This window comes from Macaca thibetana, chromosome 3 (genome assembly GCF_024542745.1).
Source record: "Macaca thibetana thibetana isolate TM-01 chromosome 3, ASM2454274v1, whole genome shotgun sequence".
Classification (NCBI taxonomy): domain Eukaryota; kingdom Metazoa; phylum Chordata; class Mammalia; order Primates; family Cercopithecidae; genus Macaca; species Macaca thibetana.
The window spans coordinates 138,229,470-138,246,586 of record NC_065580.1 but is presented as its reverse complement, the minus strand read 5'-3'; the positions used below and the strand labels follow the sequence as shown (position 1 = coordinate 138,246,586).

At 51.3% G+C, this 17,117-nt stretch overlaps 2 protein-coding genes across 18 annotated transcripts in view; both read left to right on the top strand.

The window, feature by feature from the left end:
- The window catches only part of STYXL1 (serine/threonine/tyrosine interacting like 1), a 58,158-nt gene extending 43,343 nt beyond the window's left edge, over positions 1–14,815 (top strand). For 16 of the 17 annotated variants that reach the window (XM_050783767.1, XM_050783772.1, XM_050783757.1 and 13 more), the window contains 4 exons: positions 440–585; positions 4,476–4,573; positions 7,319–7,431; positions 12,978–13,235. In XM_050783767.1, coding sequence (XP_050639724.1) covers positions 440–585; positions 4,476–4,573; positions 7,319–7,431; positions 12,978–13,109 — 489 coding nt within the window. In that variant the 3' untranslated portion in view covers positions 13,110–13,235. Of the gene's footprint in view, positions 1–439; positions 586–4,475; positions 4,574–7,318; positions 7,432–12,977; positions 13,236–13,807 lie in introns of those variants that run through there. The other variant, XM_050783762.1, reaches the window with a different exon arrangement.
- Positions 1–17,117, top strand: part of TMEM120A (transmembrane protein 120A) — a 436,474-nt gene that overhangs the window by 413,741 nt on the left and 5,616 nt on the right. Inside the window, exons 2-3 of the mRNA XM_050783744.1 lie at positions 14,872–15,066; positions 16,965–17,083. Of these exons, the coding sequence (XP_050639701.1) occupies positions 14,986–15,066; positions 16,965–17,083 (200 nt within the window). The 5' untranslated portion in view covers positions 14,872–14,985. The remainder of the gene's footprint in view (positions 1–14,871; positions 15,067–16,964; positions 17,084–17,117) is intronic.

The following is a 17,117-nucleotide window of genomic DNA, read 5'->3' as shown; positions in this document are numbered from 1 at the left end:
TCTTCTCTCTCTCTCTCCTCTTTCTGTCTCTCAGTACTTAAATTCTGATGGTCTCCAAGTGTAATAAGAGAGTTATCCCTCTCCATCCTCCTGAGCCCCCAGTACATGCTGGGTTGTTAGTTTTGGGCCACAGTGTCCTCACTGCAACCTTTGTGCACCTGGCCAAGTGTAAACAGGTGCCTTGGAGGAAATGAACACCAGTGCTGAGACCTAGCGCTCTGCACCATGAGGCTGTGGCTCAGTCCCTTCGTCATGACTCGCCCTGTGCCACCCACCTAAGTTTCCATGTGCCAATCTCTTTCAAAGTCTGGATCTCCATCACATTCACTGTCCCGGAACTGCCCTTTTACGCTGGTTTGATGAACTGTGTTTCAAGAGATAGACATCCGTCTTCCCTGAGGAATATGCTCATAGCTGCCTTTCTCCCTCCCCACTTCAGGAACTGGATGCATTTCAGCCATACCCCATTGAAATCATGCCAGGGGAGGTCTTCCTCGGCAATTTCAGTCAAGCCTGTGACCCCAAAATTCAGAAGGACTTGAAAATCAAAGCCCATGTCAATGTCTCCATGGATACAGGGCCCTTGTAAGTAAAGAGAAACAATTGATTTATATTTCGTTTTTTAAAAATTTAATATTAAAATTTTATTTTTTTAAAATTATTATTATTATTATTATTATTTTTGAGATGGAGTCTCGCTCTGTCACCCAGGCTGGAGTGCAGTGGTGCCATCTTGGCTCACTGCAAGCTCCGCCTCCTGGATTCACGTCATTCTCCTGCCTCAGCCTCCTGAGTAGCTCAGGCGCCCGCCACCTCGCCCGGCTAGTTTTTCATATTTTTAGTAGAGACAGGGTTTCACCGTTTTAGCCAGGATGGTCTCGATCACCTGACCTCATGATCCTCCCCTCTTGGCCTCCCAAAGTGCTGTGATTACAGGCATGAGCCACCGCACGTGGCCTATTATTTTTTGAGATGGAGTCTTGCTCTGTTATCCAGGCTGGAGTGCAATGGCACAATCTTGGCTCACTGCAACTTCCACCTCCAGGGTTCAAGCGAGTCTCCTGCCTCAGCCTCCGGAGTAGCTGGGACTACAGGTGTATGCCATCACACCTGGCTAATTTTTGTGTTTTTTAGTAGAGACAGGGTTTTGAAATGTTGCCCAGACTGGTCTCGAACTCCAGACCTCAAGTGATCTGCCCGCCTTGGCCTCCCAAAGTGCTGGGATTACAGGCATGAGCCCCCACACCCAGGCTATATTTTATTTTATATTTTATTTCATTTTAGAGACAGGGTCTTGCACTGTTGCCCAGGCTGGAGTGCAGTGGCACAATCATAGCTCACTGCAGCCTCAACCTTCTGGGCTCAAGTGATGCTCCTGCCTCTGCCTCCCACCTCTGCCTCCTGCCTCTAGATAGTAAAAGGCATTCTCTGGGCATGTATCCCAGAGAAACAAATACTTACATTCACACCAAAACCTGCGCATGAATATTCACAGTGCTGTCCAGCTGGCAAAGAACTAGACAAACTGTGGTAAATACACTCCATGGAATACCACTCAACAATCATAAGGAAGAAACTGTAGATACCTGCGGCAACTTGGATCTCCAGTGAATAAATGCCGAGGGGTGGGGCAGGGGGATAATTCCAAATGGTTACAGACAATGTGACTCCATTTATGTAGCATTTATTTATTTATTTAAAAAAAAAAAGAGACGAGCTCTCACTATGTTGCCCAGCCTGGCCTTGGACTCCTGAACTCAAGTGATCCTCTTGCCTCAGCCTCCCAAAGTGCTGGGATTATAGGTGTGAGCCACCACACCCAGCCTTATATAGCATTTTTGATATGACAAAATTTTAGAAATAGAAGACAGATAAGTGGTTGCCAAGAGTTAGGGAAGGGAGCAGGGGAGGTAGAGGTGGTTATAAAAGAACAACACAAGGAGCTGCACACAGTGGCTCATGCCTGTAATCCCGGCACTTTGGGAGGCTGAGGTGGGAGGACCACCTGAGGTCAGGAGTTTGAGACCAACATGGCCAACATGGTAAAACCCCGTCTCTACTAAAAATATAAAACATTAGCTGGGCATGGTGGTGCATGCCTGTAATCCCAGCTACTCAGGAGGCTGAGTCATAAGAATCACTTGAATCAGGGAGGTGGAGATTGCAGTGAGCCGAGATCACACCACTGCACTCCAGCCTGGGCAACAGAGTGAGACTCTGTCTCAAAAACAAGCAAACAAAAAGAAACAGAAGGGATCCTTAGTGTTGGAACTGTTTACTCTCTTGAGTGATAGTGGATATATAAACCTACACAGTGATAAATTTCTATTATTTTTTTTTTGAGATGTACTCTCACTCTGTCGCCCAGGCTGGAGTGCAGTGGCACGATCTTGGCTCAGTGCGACCTCCACCTCCCAGGTTCAAGTGATTCTCCTGTCTCAGCCTCCTGAGTAGCTGGGATTACAGGCGCCCACCACCATGCCTGGCTAATTTTTGTATTTTAGTAGAGACAGGGTTTCACCATGTTGGCCAGGCTGGTCTCAAACCCCTGACCTCAGGAGATCTGCCCGCCTTGGCCTCCCAAAGTGTTGGGATTACAGATGTGAGCCGCTGCGCCCAGCCCAGTGATGAATTTCTGTAGAACTTACCACACACACACACACTCACACACACAGGTAAAACTGGATAAACCTGCTAAGACTGATAGATTGTATCAGTGTCAATATCCTGATTGTGACATTATGCTATAGTTTTGCAAAAATGTTGCCATTGGGGAACCGGGGCACAGTGTATCTACAAAGGACTTTCTCTGTTACTTCTTACCACTGCAGGTGAATCCATAATGATCTCAATAATTTTGTTTCTTTTTTTTTTTGAGATGGAGTCTCGCTCTGTCATCTAGGCTGGAGTGCAGTGGCATGATCTTGGCTCACTGCAACCTCTGTCTCCTGGGTTCAAGCAATTCTCCCTGCCTCAGCCTCCCAAGTAGTTAGGATTTCAAGCGCCTGCCACCACGTCTGGCTAATTTTTGTATTTTTTACTAGAGATGGGGTTTTGCCACGTTGGCCAGGCTGGTCTCGAACTCCTGACCTCAGGTGATCCACCCACCTCGGCCTCCCAAAGTGCTGGGATTACAGGCGTGAGTCACTGTGCCTGGCCTGTTTGTGTTTTTTGATTTTTTTGTTTTTGTTTTTTGACAGGGTCTCACTCTGTGATCCAGGCTGGAGTGCAGTGGTGTGGTCACAGCTCAGCTTGACCCAGGCTCAAGCAATCCTCCCACCTCAGCTTCCCAAGTAGCCAGGTCTACTAAAAATACAACAATTAGCAGGGCATGGTGGCAGGTGCCTGTAATCCTGCTACTCTGGAGGCTGAGGTGTGAGAATTGCCTGAACTGAGGAGGCAGAGGTTGCAGTGAGCTGAGATCACTCAACTGCACTCCAGCCTGGGTGACAGAGCAAGACTCTGTCTCAAAAAAGGAAGTAAAATAAAACAGATAAAACAGCAGCCCCACCATCTCCATCCCTCTTACCTCTCTCTCTGCATTTAACACAGTGGGCTCATTCTCCAAGGTCATTAAATGTGCTTTCCTGTCCTCATTTAATGATTGCACCATATTCTAGGAGAGTACCATGTTTTGGGTTCATCATAATAGCAACGTGACATGTACTATGCACCAAGCAGATTGCTAAGTGCCCTGAACAGATTACTTCCCTCAGTCTACACAGCACCCCTGTGAGTTAGGTGTATTAACAATTTTTTTAAAAATTTTTTATTTTTGTAGAGATAAGGTCTCACTATGCTGCCCAGGCTTGTCAGGAACTCCTGGCCTCAAGCGATCCTCTTGCCTTGCCCTCCCAAAGTGCTGGGATTACAGGCGTGAGCCACCATGCCTGGCCAAGATAGGTACTTAAAAAAATTTTTTTTTGGCTGGGTGTGGTGGCTCACACCTGTAATCCCAGCACTTTGGGAGGCCAAGGCGGGTACATCAGCTGAGGCTGGGAGTTCAATGACCAGCCTGGCCAAAATGGTGAAACCCCGTCTCTACTAAAAATATAAACAGTAGCCGGGTGTGGTGGCACATGCCTGCAATCCCAGCTACTTGGGAGGCTGAGGCAGGAGAATCGGTTGAACCTGGGAGGTAGAAGTTGCAGTGAGCTGAGATCACGCCACTGTACTACATACAGCCTGGGCAACAGAGTGAGACTCTGTCTCAAAAAAAAAAAAAAAAAAAAAAGACGAGGGTCTGGCTATGTGATCCTCCCATCTCTGTCTCCCAAATTACTGGGCTTAGAGCCATGAGCCACCACACCCAGCCTGGATGTTGTTTTCCAGGAGAGGTTGAGCTACCTGTGCACATTCCGCCTTACACAAGCTCAGCGTCCTCCCTGTGGCCCTTCTGCTGCGATGAAAACCCCGCAGTGGGGCGGCTTGCATTCTGCATTCCACCCGATGACCTGTGCGGTCTTTCCATGTAGTTTTGCAGGCGATCCTGACAGGCTTCTGCACGTCCGGATAGAAGATTCCCCAGAAGCCCAGATTCTCCCCTTCTTACGCCACATGTGTCACTTCATTGGTAAGGAGCGTTCCTTGGCCGGGTAGCAACTGGCCTGTGTCTGGGAAGCAGAGGGGCAGTGGAGCCTCCTTCACAGGCTTATTCTGGATCACGACTCCCCATGCTCTGGAGAGAAAGGGCCCAGCTCAGCATATGCCCCACCTGGGTGAGATAAGCTCCAGGACACGTCCAACTTCTCGGGAGCCCTCAGTGAAACGAGCAACAGTGGTGTTTACCTTGAGGGCAGTGGGGCCCAAGATTGTGAGCTGAGCGTCCTGGGCTCTGGCCCTGGCTAGATGGCTGTGCCCTTCTGGGCTTGTTGTAAAATGAGGGTGATGGCTACCCACAAGCACACATGCTCATGGAGGCTCTAGGCTGTGCTCTGGGGACCAGGAGGTAAATCTCTCTCCATCCCCGCCTTCATCCTTGGTCTGTGGGATGCGGGTGGAACAGAAGGAAGACTACAAAGCTCTTTCAGTTCTCACTTCCAAGATTTTCTTTGTTTTGGTTTGTTGGTTGGTGGAGTTGGGGTCTTGCTATGTTGCCCAGGCAGGTCTTGAACTCCTGGCCTCAAGCGATCCTCCTACCTCAGCCTCTCAAGGTGCTGGGATTATAGGCATGAGCCACCACACCCAAGTGGTGCCCACCAGTTACTTAATTCATCACGAATGGATTTTTAACTCGTTCCCGCGGCTCCAGATTGCCTGAGAGTAAAATGTGTAGAGAGAGCAGGGCTGAGTCAGGTTGGAGTCCCCACCCCGTGCCTGCCTGTCTGGCACCAACAGCTCCTGGCCTGAGCCACTGTACCAGGGGCTGGAGCATGGCGTTTTGGCCCAACCATCCCTTATTTTAAATTTTATTTTTTTGAGACAGAGTCTGGCTTGTTCACCCAGGCTGGAGTGTAGTGGTACAATCTTGGCTCACTGCAATCTCCACCTCCTGGGCTCAAGCAATCCTCCTACCTCAGCCTCCTGAGTAGCTGGGACTACAGGCACGCACCACCGCACCCAATTAATTTTTGTAGTTTTAGTAGAGATGGGATTTTGCCACGTTGCCCAAACTGGTCTTGAACTCCTGAGCTCAAGCAATCCACCTGCCTCAGCCTCCTAAAGTAGTGGGATTACAGGCGTGAGCCACCGCACCCAGCCCCAACCATCCTTTATTTGTCTAGCACATGTCAAATGTCACTCGACTAGGGCCTGAGGCCGAGACTTCCCATGTGTCCCACCTCGAGGTGTCAGAGCCTTGTGGCCCAAAGAGGGCCCCCATCCAGCCTGCCTCCCTGGGTAGCACTGAGCCAGTCAGTGGATTAAACTACACGCTAAGTTCCTTTATTCAGATGGTGAGGAAGGTGGCCATCGTCATCTCTGTGTCTTCCTTTAGCCCTGGCAGTCTGTGATTTTGCACTTGGCATGCTAATCTTTAGTTCCTGAGGGTTGCCAGACCAGCCTCGGGTGCCATCTTAGGTTTCCTCTCCCTGGGCAGGACTCACAGCTTCAGGGGTGCTGTGATTAGAGCTGATATTTCTGTGCCAGGCACTGGGCTCAGTACAGAACAGAACCAAACCGCATGGAGGAGGTAGTATACTGTGATCTCATTTTCCAGATGAGGACACTGTGGCTTCAAGTAACTTACCCTCCAGCCCGGGCAACATTGTGAGACCCCATCTGTACAAAAAAGTTAGCTAGACATGGTGGCGCATGCCTGTGGTCCCAGCTACCCTGAAGGCTAAGGCAGGAGGATTACTTGAGCCCAGGAGTTCAAGGTGGCAGTGAGCTGTGATTACATCACTGCATTCCAGCCTGGGCAACAGAGCAAGACCCAGTCTCTAAAATAAAATAAAAATAGGCTGGGCACAGTGGTTCTTACCTGTAATTCCAGTACTTTGAGAGGATGAGGTGGGCAGATCACCCGAGGTCAGGAGTTCAAGACCAGCCTGAACAACATAGTGAGACTGCATGTCTATATTAAAAAAAAAAAAAAAAGTTGGGCGCAGTGGCTCATGCCTATAATCCCAGCACTTTCAGAGGCCAAGGCAGGCAGATCATCTGAGGTCCAGAGTTGGAGACCAGCCTGGACAACATGGTGAAACCTTATCTCTATTAAAAATACAAAAAATTAGCTGGGCGTGGTAGCAGGCACTTGTAATCCCAGCTACTTGGGAAGGCTAAGCCAGGAGAATCGCTTGAACCCAGGAGGTGGAGGTTGCAGTGAACTGAGAGTGTGCCATTGCACTCCAGCCTGGGCAACAAGAGTGAAACTCTGTCTCAACAAAGAAAGAAGGAAAGGAGAGGAGAGGAGAGGAGTGGAGAGGAGAGGCGAAAGGAGAAGAGAGCAGAGGGGGGAAGGAAAGGAAAGGAAGTAACTTGCCCCCAAGCCCCATGGCCAGTGAGTGGCAGTCAGGATTGGCACTCAGGCTACCCTGGCTCTGTCAGTTCCTGACTGTTCTCGGAAAGATGGTGGTCCCATCCGCCCCATCGGTAGCAGAGCTTCCTGTGCTAGAAGCCTGCAGTTCAGAAGGTCTTTGCCGGGTGATGCTGGTTGCCCAGGCATGATTTTCTGGAACTTCCAGCCAGGACTGAGGGATGCCCACTTGTTAGACAATGAAATGGGCTCCCAGAGAAATCATGGGACTTGCCGAGGTCATGTGGGCTGGTCTTGAACTCATGCTTTGACCATGGGCCCATGGAGGCCAGTGTCTGACAGCAACCCAGGCCCACAGGGAGGAGGGCCAGGCATGACCCAATCCCCCACTTCTTTTTGCAGATGTTCACCGTCACCTTGGCTCTGTCATTCTGATCTTTTCCACCCAAGGTATCAGCCGCAGCTGTGCCACCATCATAGCCTACCTCATGCATTATAACGAGCAGACCTTGCAGGTATGCGTTCCCCGAGCCGGGCTCACAACATGCCACCCCCTGGGAGGTGGGGTCAGAGCGCGACCTGGGAGGAGTGGGGCCCTGGCACTGCTTTGGGAGGAAGAATCCCAGATAACTCCAAGTCTAGGGTGCCCCCCAGCCCATGTCACCCAAGGGCAAGGCCCCAGCGTTGCAGGCTTGAGGCCTGAGGCTGGATACACGGGACTGGCCCAGGGACTCAGGCCAGGTCAGGCTGTCCTGCAGCCCCCTCAGCATGGCCCCCACTGCTGTCAGTCTGTCCACCGGTGTTTGTTTGGTGTTGCCCAAGGGAGAACTGCTTGGAGTCCCAGAGCTGCAGCACAGGCGCCCACCCACCCCCGCCTATCTCCCTATGCCTTGGGCGCAGGGTCCAGAGAGGAGAGGGAAGCAGGGACCCATCGTGGCAAACCCAGGCAGATCTCGGGGCTCCTGACTCTGAGACAGCGCCTTTTTCGGGTGTCTGCCCCGCCTGTCGCAGCCTGTTCGTGATCTCAGAGGGCTTGATAGGACCTGCAAAGCCCTGACATTTACCCAGGGATGTGTTTGGGGGAAAGAGAGGGACAAAGAATAAAACCCATTAGCCAGTGGGTTTGGTTGTCACCCGTGTATGCACTTTGCGGGTGAAGTTGCAGGCTAGAAAGGCTCTTTTTTTTTTTTTTTTTTTTTTTTTGAGATGGAGTCTAGTTCTGTTGTCCAGGCTGGAGTGCAGTGATGCAATCTCCACCTCCTGGGTTCAAGTGATTCTTGAACCTCCACTGCAAACTCTGCCTCCTGGGTTCAAGCCATTCTCCTGCCTCAGCCTCCTGAGTAGCTGGGATTACAGGTGTGTGTCACCACGCCCAGCTAATTTTTGTATTTTTGGTAGAGACGGGGTTTCGCCATGTTGGCCGGGCTGGTCTCGAACTCCTGACCTCAGGTGATCCACTTGCCACTGCCTCCTGGGATTACAGGCGTGAGCCTCTGCGCCTGGCCTAGAAAGAGTCTTGGATATCCAGGAATTCTGTTCCTGGGTGTGTGCCCAAAAGAAGTGGAAGCAGACTGGGCACGGTGACTCACACCTATAATCTCAGCACTTAGGGAGGCGGAGGTGGGTGGGTCGCTTGAGCTCAGGAGTTTGAGATCAGCCTGGGCAACATGGCAAAATCCTGTCTCTACAAAAAAATACAAAAATTAGCTGGGTGTGGTGTTGCACACCTGTAGTTCCAGCTACCTGGGAGGCTGAGATAGGAGAATGGCTCGATCCTGGGAGGTGAAGGCTGCAGTGGGCTGTGATCATACCACTGCACTCCAGCCTGGGCAACAAAGCCAGACGCTGTCTCAAACAAACAAAAAAGAGAGAAAAAAAATCAATTTCAGTGCCTTTAAACTTCTAGGAGTACCTTTGTCTTTTAAAGACCTTCAAATAATAACAAAACTCCAGAGACACTATAATAACTAACAAACACTGACTCCTACCTGCCTGATAAGTATTTATATGTCGTTAAAACACCTTCACAATGACCCTGTGGCATAGCTATTGCTTTTATCCCCATTTTGTGGGAGGCCTGGAGAGGCTGGGTACTTTGCCTTAAGCCCCAGAGCTGTAAATGGCAAAGCTGGAATCCAAAGCACGGCTGGAGAGTCTGGGTTTTTAACAGGGCCCTGAGGCGGCAGGGAGAACGCTGGCCTTGCAGCCTGGGCATTGCCCCTTACCACATGTGACCTGAGTACACCCCTTCACCCTTCTATCCCTTCAGTCGGTAGAATGAGGTCGACAGCACGTGTCTCTCCTGCCTGCTGCATTTGCTGTGAGAGTCCCAGCAGATGCCTTCTGGGCTGGAAGGGGGATGTGTGGTTTATGATTCTTCCTTCAGGGCTTATTCTGACCCAGTGAGGACATAGTAAACCTTATAACTGCAAGCTCTGCCCCTCACACCACTTTTAAAAACTTTGTGGTTAAAATATACATAACAGGCCGGGCGTGGTGGCTCACGCCTGTAATCCCAGCACTGTGGGAGGCCGAGGCAGGCAGATCACCTGAGGTCAGCAGTTCGAGACCAGCCTGGCCAACATAGTGAAACCCTGTCTCTACTAAAAATATAAAAATTAGCTGGGTGCGGTGGCGCATGCCTGTAATCCCAGCTACTCTGGAGGCTGAGGCAGGAGAATCGCTAGAAGCTGAGAGGCAGAGGCTGCAGTGAGCCGGGATTATATCATTGCACTCCAGCCTGGGTGACAAGAGCGAAACTCTGTCTCAAAAAAAAAAAAAAAAAAAAAAAAAACACACACACACACACACATATATATAACAAAAAATTTACCATCTTAACCATTTTAAAATGTATAGCTTAGGAGCATTAAGTACACTCACATTATTGTGCAACTAATCTCCCAAACTTTTCCATCTTGCAAACCTGAAACAGCAACTCTTTACTTTCCCCCCTTCATCACCACATGGGAACCACCATTCTACTTTCTGTCTCTGTGAATTTGAGTACTCTAGGTACCTTATGTAAGTTCCTTCCTTTTAAGGCTGAATAATAAATATTCCATTATATGTGGAATTCACCAATAAACCCATCTATGCTAGGTGCTTTCTGTTTTGGAAGATTACTAATTATTGATTCAATTTATTATTATTATTTTATTATTTTTTTTGAGACGGAGTCTCACTCTGTCACCCAGGCTGGAGTGCAGTGGCACGATCTCGGCTCACTGCAAGCTCCGCCTCCTGGGTTCATGCCATTCTCCTACCTCAGCCTGCTGAGCTGCTGGGACTACAGGTGCCCACCACTACTCAATTTCTTTAATATATGTAGGCCTATTCAGATTGTCTGTTTCTTCTTGTGTGAGTTTTGGAAGATTGTGTCTTTCAAGGAATTGATCAATCACATTTGTGGGTATGAATATTCTTTTATTCTCCTTTTAATATCTGTGGGATCTGTAGCAATGTTTCCTCTTTCACTTCTGATGTTAGTAATTGTGTCTTCTCTGAGTTAGCCTGGCTAGAGGAAGTATCGATTTTATTGATCTTTTCAAAGAAGTGGCTTTTGGTTTTGTTGATTTTCTCTATTGATTTCCTGTTTTCAATTTCATTCTTTTGCATGGGGATATCTAGTTTTCCTAGCACCATTTGTTGAAATGACTGTCCTTTTCCCCCATTGAATGGTCTTGGCATACTATCAAAAATTGCTTGACAGACCGGGTGCAGTGGCTCACACCTGTAATCCCAGCAGTTTGGGAGGCAGAGGTGGGCGGATCACCTGAGGTCAGGAGTTTGAGACCAGCCTAGCTGACATGGCAAAACCTCGTCTCTACTAAAAATACAAAAATGAGCCAGGCCTGGTGGCGCATGCCTGTAATCCCAGCTACTTGGGAGGCTGAGGCACAAGAATCACTTGAACCCAGGAGGCGGAGGTTGCAGTAAACTGAGATCGCACAACTGAACTCCAGCCTGGGCAACAGAGTGATACTCAGTCTCAAAAAAAAAAAAAAAAAAAAAAAAAAAATTGCTTGACCATATTTGTAAGGGTTTATTTCTATGCTAGGCTGGCTGTTGTATTCCATTGGTCTCTTTGTGTTCATGTCCATACCATACTGTTTTGATTATTATAGCTTTGTTTTAGAAGGTTTGAAATCAGGAAGTGTGAGACATACAACTTTGTTCTTTTTAAAGATTTTTTTTTTATGGAGTCCCTTGAGATTCCATATGAATTTTAGGATGGATTTTTCTATTTCTACAAAAAATGCTGTTGGGATTTTGGTAGGGATTGCCTTAAACTTGTGGATTGCTTTGAGTAGTATTGGCATCTTAATGATACTAAGCATTCCAACCCATGAACACAGGATGTCTTTTCATTTGTTTGTGTCTTTAATTTATTGCAGTTTTCAGTGTACAAGCCTTTTGCCTCCTTGGTTAAATATTTTATTCTTTTTGATGCTACTGTAAATGGAATTGTTTTTTTAATTTCCTTTTTGAATTGTTTATTGTTAGTATATAGACATGCAACTAATTTTTGCATGTTTTGTATCCTGCAACCTTGCTTTTTTTTTTTTTTTTTTTTTTTTTTTTTTTTTTTGAGACGGAGTCTTGCTCTGTCACCCAGGCTGGAGTGCAGTGGCACAATCTCAGCTCACTGCAAACTCTGCCTTCCGGGTTCACACCATTCTCCTGCCTCAGTCTCCCAAGTAGCTGGGACTACAGGTGCCAGCCACCACACCCGGCTAATTTTTTGTATTTTTAGTAGAGATGGGGTTTCACCGTGTTAGCCAGGATGGTCTTGATCTCCTGACCTTGTGATCCGCCCACCTCGGCCTCCCAAAGTGCTGGGATTACAGGCTTGAGCCACCACACCCGGCCAACCTTGTTGAATTTATTAGCTCTGTGTGTGTGTGTGTGTGTGTGTGTGTGTGTGTGTGTAATCTTTAGGGTTTTCTACATATGAAATAATGTCATCTTCAAACCAGAGGAAAGTTTACTTCTTCCTATCCAATGTAGATGCCTTTTATTTCTTTTTCTTGCCTCATTGTTCTGGCTAAGACTTCTAGTACTATGTTGAACAGAAGTGACGAAAGCAGGCACGCTTGCCTCATTCCTGATCTTAGAGGAAAAGCTTTATCTTTCACCATTGAGTATGATATTAGCTGTGGGCTTCTCATATATGGCCTTTTTTGGGTTGACATCACTTCCTTCCCTTTTTTTGAGACAGAGTCTTGAGTCTTGCTCTGTCACCCAGGCTGGAGTGCAGTGGCGCAATCTCGGCTCACTGCAACCTCTGCCTCCCAGGTTCAAGCGATTTTCCTGCCTCAGCCACCCAAGTAGCTGGGATTACAGGCATGTGCCACCATACCTGGCTAATTTTTGTAGTTTTTTAGTAGAGACAGGGTTTTGCCACATTGGCCAGGCTGGTTTTGAACTCCTGACCTCAGGTGATCCACCCATCTTGGCCCCCCAAAGTGCTGGGATTACAGGTGTGAGCCACTGTACCCGGCCATTTCCTTCTGTTCCTAATTTCAGGCACCACTGTTGCCTTTCCCTTTCCCTTTTTCCTTTGTCCTCAATCCAGAGGGAGACCAGGTGCTCACCCTCCTTCATGCAGCAACCCTTCCTGTACTTTAAGGTGGATGCCTGAGGAGGGCAGCTTGAATTTTCCTTCTTCAGAGAATTTGCCCACAGTTCTCTGCCTCTTTCCATTAATTAGTCCAGTCACAATGCAAACTTTTGTTGAGACTGTGCTAGGCTTGGCATAGTGTTTGCCATCCACAGGTGGTATCATGTATGTTGTCTCAATCTTCCCAGGAGCTGTTTGAATTAGGAATTATTTCTGTTACCAGATTTAGAAGCAGAGGGGCTTGCCCAAGGCAGAGCCAGCTCCCATGACTCCCAGCACTGATGCATTCATGCCAGGCTGCCCTGTTTCTGCGTCCAGCCCTTAAGCCGTGTTGCTGGCACTGTGCAAGTGCCTCTTGTCTCTGAAAGCTGTCTCTGATCCTAGTGGAAAGGGCCCAGGACCAATCCTGAAGTTCACTTTCTCTCTTTGTATTCATAGAGGTCCTGGGCCTATGTCAAGAAATGCAAAAACAACATGTGTCCAAATCGGGGATTGGTGAGTCAGCTGCTGGAATGGGAGAAGACTATCCTTGGAGATTCCGTCACAAACATCATGGATCCGCTCTACTGATCTTCTCTGCGGCCCAGCGAAGGGTACTGAAGAGCCTCGCTGGGGGGCATTTTGTGGGTGGAGGGTCACAGTGTGTATACCCAGGCTTGTCTGGAAGGAGAAGGCCTTTACTGCCTGAAAGTCTCATGTCAGCCTCCTGTACTGATTCTTCCCAAGCGCCTGTTCACGCCACCTAACAGGTGCGCCCTGCTCAGGCTCACTGAGAACCCGCATCCCTGAGGTGTCCTGGGCCATCCCAACTGCACCCCTGAGGCTGCCTCTGGAAGAGCATCTGGCTGCTAGAGCAGCTGCCCTGCATCCCCCTGGTGACTTAGACCCTTTGGAGGCTGCCTGGGGGCGCCCAGAGATTGCCTGTGTTGGTTCACAGAGGATGTCACAATAGCCACCAATAGGCAGTCCCCTAGCCCCAGAGATACCAAGCCCAGCCTTGTCTAGCCCCCAGGCTCCTGGAATGGGATCACACCCTTGCCTCATCCCCAGTGCTTCCTGCCATCCACCCCTTGAAACAGATTTTCTTTCCCTGCTCCCCACTCATTTCTGCCTGGCTGTGTTCACCAAGGAGAGATTCTCACCACACCTCCCCCATCTCCCTATCCACGTTTCTAGAAACTCCTAAGGTCTTAACAGTTTTCCTTTTATTTTTATCCCCTTTCCTTTTTTTAAATTTATTTTTATTTTTATTTATTTATTTTTTTGAGGCACGGTCTTGCTGTCTGTCAGGCTGGAGTGCAGTGGTGCAATCATGGCTCACTGCAGCCTCAACTTCCCTGGGCTCAAGCGATCCTCCCACCTCAGCTTCCTGAGTAAGTAGCTGGGAATGCAGGCATGCACCATCACACCTGGCTAATTTATTTTTATTTTTGTAGAAACAGGGTCTTGCTCTGTTGCCTAGGCTAGTCTCGAACTCCTGGGCTCAAGTGATCCTCCAGCCTCAGCCTCTCCAAAGTGCTGGGATTACAGGTGTGGGCCTCGGCACCCAGTTGGAAGTTGTTTTCCGAATGTGCTTCTCCAAAGCTGGCAGCACCCACAGAACAAACTGGGCATCAGGAGAAGGCACAGACTAGGGGACTGGTAGGGGATTAGGATGTCCATCCATGCAGGGCCCTCCCCAAGTCCATTCGGCAACCATTCCCTGCCACCACGTGGGTGGGGCTGGGAACAGAGAGATGAATGCCAGTCCCACCACCTAGCGCGCTCTGCGGAGGGGTGGAGGGGGTTTTGCCAGAGGGGGAACAACTTTCCACGCAGCCCTGGCTTTCCTCAGGGTTTGAGTTGGGACAGAGCCAGAGATAGCTGCAGAGCTCTGATTATGGACCTCCTGGTAGGCAGGACACAGCCGCTGGAAAGTTTTAAGCATGAACATGATAGGGAATCAGCCTTGTGTTTTGGGAGGCGCAGTCTGGTGGCCGCGAGAAGGGACAGTGGAGGTGAGGCAGGGAGAAAGGAGGCCCCTGTAAAAATCCAAGCGAGAGAAGCAGCTCTAACTCCCTTCCCCAAAGAGGCTCAGCTTCCCAAGGACGAAAGTGTTGCAGGCAGGTGTCACCTCCCTGGACCTTGGTTTGCTCTCAGCATGACGGGTCAGAGCCCTGCTGGCTGCACCACGCCGCTGGCACAGTCAGTGCAGTCCGGGCCCGGGGGCTGCAGCCATCCCAGTCCAGGTCCAGGCCGCTAGTCCCGGGGCTAGCAACCGCCCTTGCATATGGCTCCGCCCCTTTCCCGCCCCTGCCCCGGATTGGCTGGGGTGGGGGCGTGGCCTTTCCCCATTGGTGCCTGTGGCGGCGCGAGCCCGGAAGCGGACGGGGGCGGCGGCGTAGGAGCCTCGGGCGGGCCGGGGTTGTTGCGCTGTCCTCCGCTCCTGGCTCCTGGCTCTGCAGCCATGCAGCCCCCGCCCCCGGGCCCGCTGGGCGACTGCCTGCGGGACTGGGAGGATCTACAGCAGGACTTCCAGAACATCCAGGTTAGCGCCGCTGCGGACGCCCGGTGGCCCCGAGCCGCGTTTCACTGGCTCAGGGGCAAGGGTCGGGCAGCCCTGGGTCAGGCAGCGGGGAGCTAAGGGTCAGGGGTCGGGGCCCTGTCGTCACTGCCTAGGGGGTCGAGGCCCCGGGTCCTGGTGTCCACCGCTGCCTCCTCCAGTGTCCGGGAACCCCGGTGGGACCCCACTGCCCTGGCGACCTCGGCTTCCAATGAGGGCCTTGGAAAGGGGCCTAGACCCCGACCCCGTCCTCTCCCAGGAGAGAGCGGCCGTCTGAGTCATACACGGGCGGGCCCAGTCTTGGGTCAGCCACTCAGCAAACGCGCAGCGGGCAGCGCTCGAGAGGCAGCCCGGGTCGGGGGAGCAACGTTTATGGGGAGTCCTCGACCTGGATGGGGGCGCGCCCCAGGCGGAGGGACAGCGCGCACCGCTGAGGCCTTTAGAAGGAAAGAGGGGACTTGACAGGCCCATGTGGCTGCATCAAGGAGAGCTAGGGGAGGGGTGGGCGGGGCCAGGCCCTGTAGGGACGCCCTGGCCTGGCAGAGATCGGAGTCCCTCCGAGGCCAGTGGAAAGCTACGGGAGGAACTGTCTGGACTGAGCTCCCTCGGGGCCACCGTGGCTGTTCTGTCCAGAGGCCAGGGAGGAGGAGGCTGCTGGCCTCATCCAGGCAGGGAAGAGGGCGGTGGCTGTGAGTGGGCAGAAGTGGCACGTGCTGGGGTCCGAGGGGGCGTGGTGACCCCTCCTGGGCATGAGAAACAAGATCCAGACGGAGTGGAGCCCCCGCCAGCTGATGGCTTGGTTAGGCCTTTGCCTCTCCTGGACTGGTTCCAACCCCTTCCTGTCGGCATTGAAACCCAGCTGCCCCTGGCCCTGCCAAGCCCCCTGCCATTGGTGCTTCTCCCCAGAGACTGAGCAGACCCAGCCTCCCCGCCTGGCCCCCGCTGTCCTGGCCACAGCCCCTGCTTGACTCTCTTCACACTGCCCCTTGCCCCACCTCTAGGCTGCGCCTTCTTGAGACTCACCTACCAGGGCAAAGTGCTCGGGGAAGCCTTGGGCCAAAGGTGAGGGGGGCTGGCCTTAGAGCAGGAGGCTCTAGGGCTGAAATCTGATGACCTTTAACCTGGGAAGAAGATGTCAGGAATGCCTGAGAACCTCAGCTCCGCCTGTACTGGAAGGCTGGATAGGCAGGAGGAGCTGAGAGGACAGAGGGGTGGCTCTGGGTGGCCCGCTTGGTCCAGAAGGGGGCCCTGGGACCTAAGCTCCAGACTCAAGGTAGGAGAAAGAGAGCCTGTCCTTGTAGGGTAGGGACAACTAGCAGATAGGCTGAGACTAAGAAAACCTTGGCTGGGCCTGGTGGCTCATGCCTGTAATCCCAGCACTTTGGGAGGCCAAGGCAGGCAGATCACCTGAGGTCAGGAGTTCAAGACCAGCCTGGCCAACATGGTGAAACCCTGTCTCTACAAAAATACAAAAATTAGCCAGGCATGATGGCGGGTGCCTGTAATCCCAGTTTACCTGGGAGGCTGAGGCAGAAGAATGGTTTGAACCCAGGAGGCGGAGGTTACAGTGAGCCGAGATCACACCACTGCACTCCAGCCTGGGCGACAGAACGAGACTGTCTCAAACCAAAAAAAAAACAACATCTAGTCTGTTTCTTGGGGAGGGGTGCCATGGGGTCTCTGGGCTCACAGGAGGACACCCAGGCCCTCGCCTGCCTTGGGGAGACGGCCACCTCATCCCCAGGCAGGCGCAGTTCTCCCTCCTTTCCCGCTGAGTGAACCCTCCCAGCAGCCCTGGGGGAGCCTGAGCCCCACGTCCTGCCTGCAGGCTCTGGCTCAGTGGCTCCCCAACTGGCCTGAGCCTTCTCCCCTCCGGTCCCCAGGAGACCCATCGGCTATACCGCCTGAAGCTGGAGGAGCTGACGAAACTTCAGAACAATTGCACCAGCTCCATCACGCGGCAGAAGAAGCGGCTCCAGGAGCTGGCCCTCACCCTGAAGAAGTTAGGAGCCGCTACCCCACCTGCCATGGGCTGA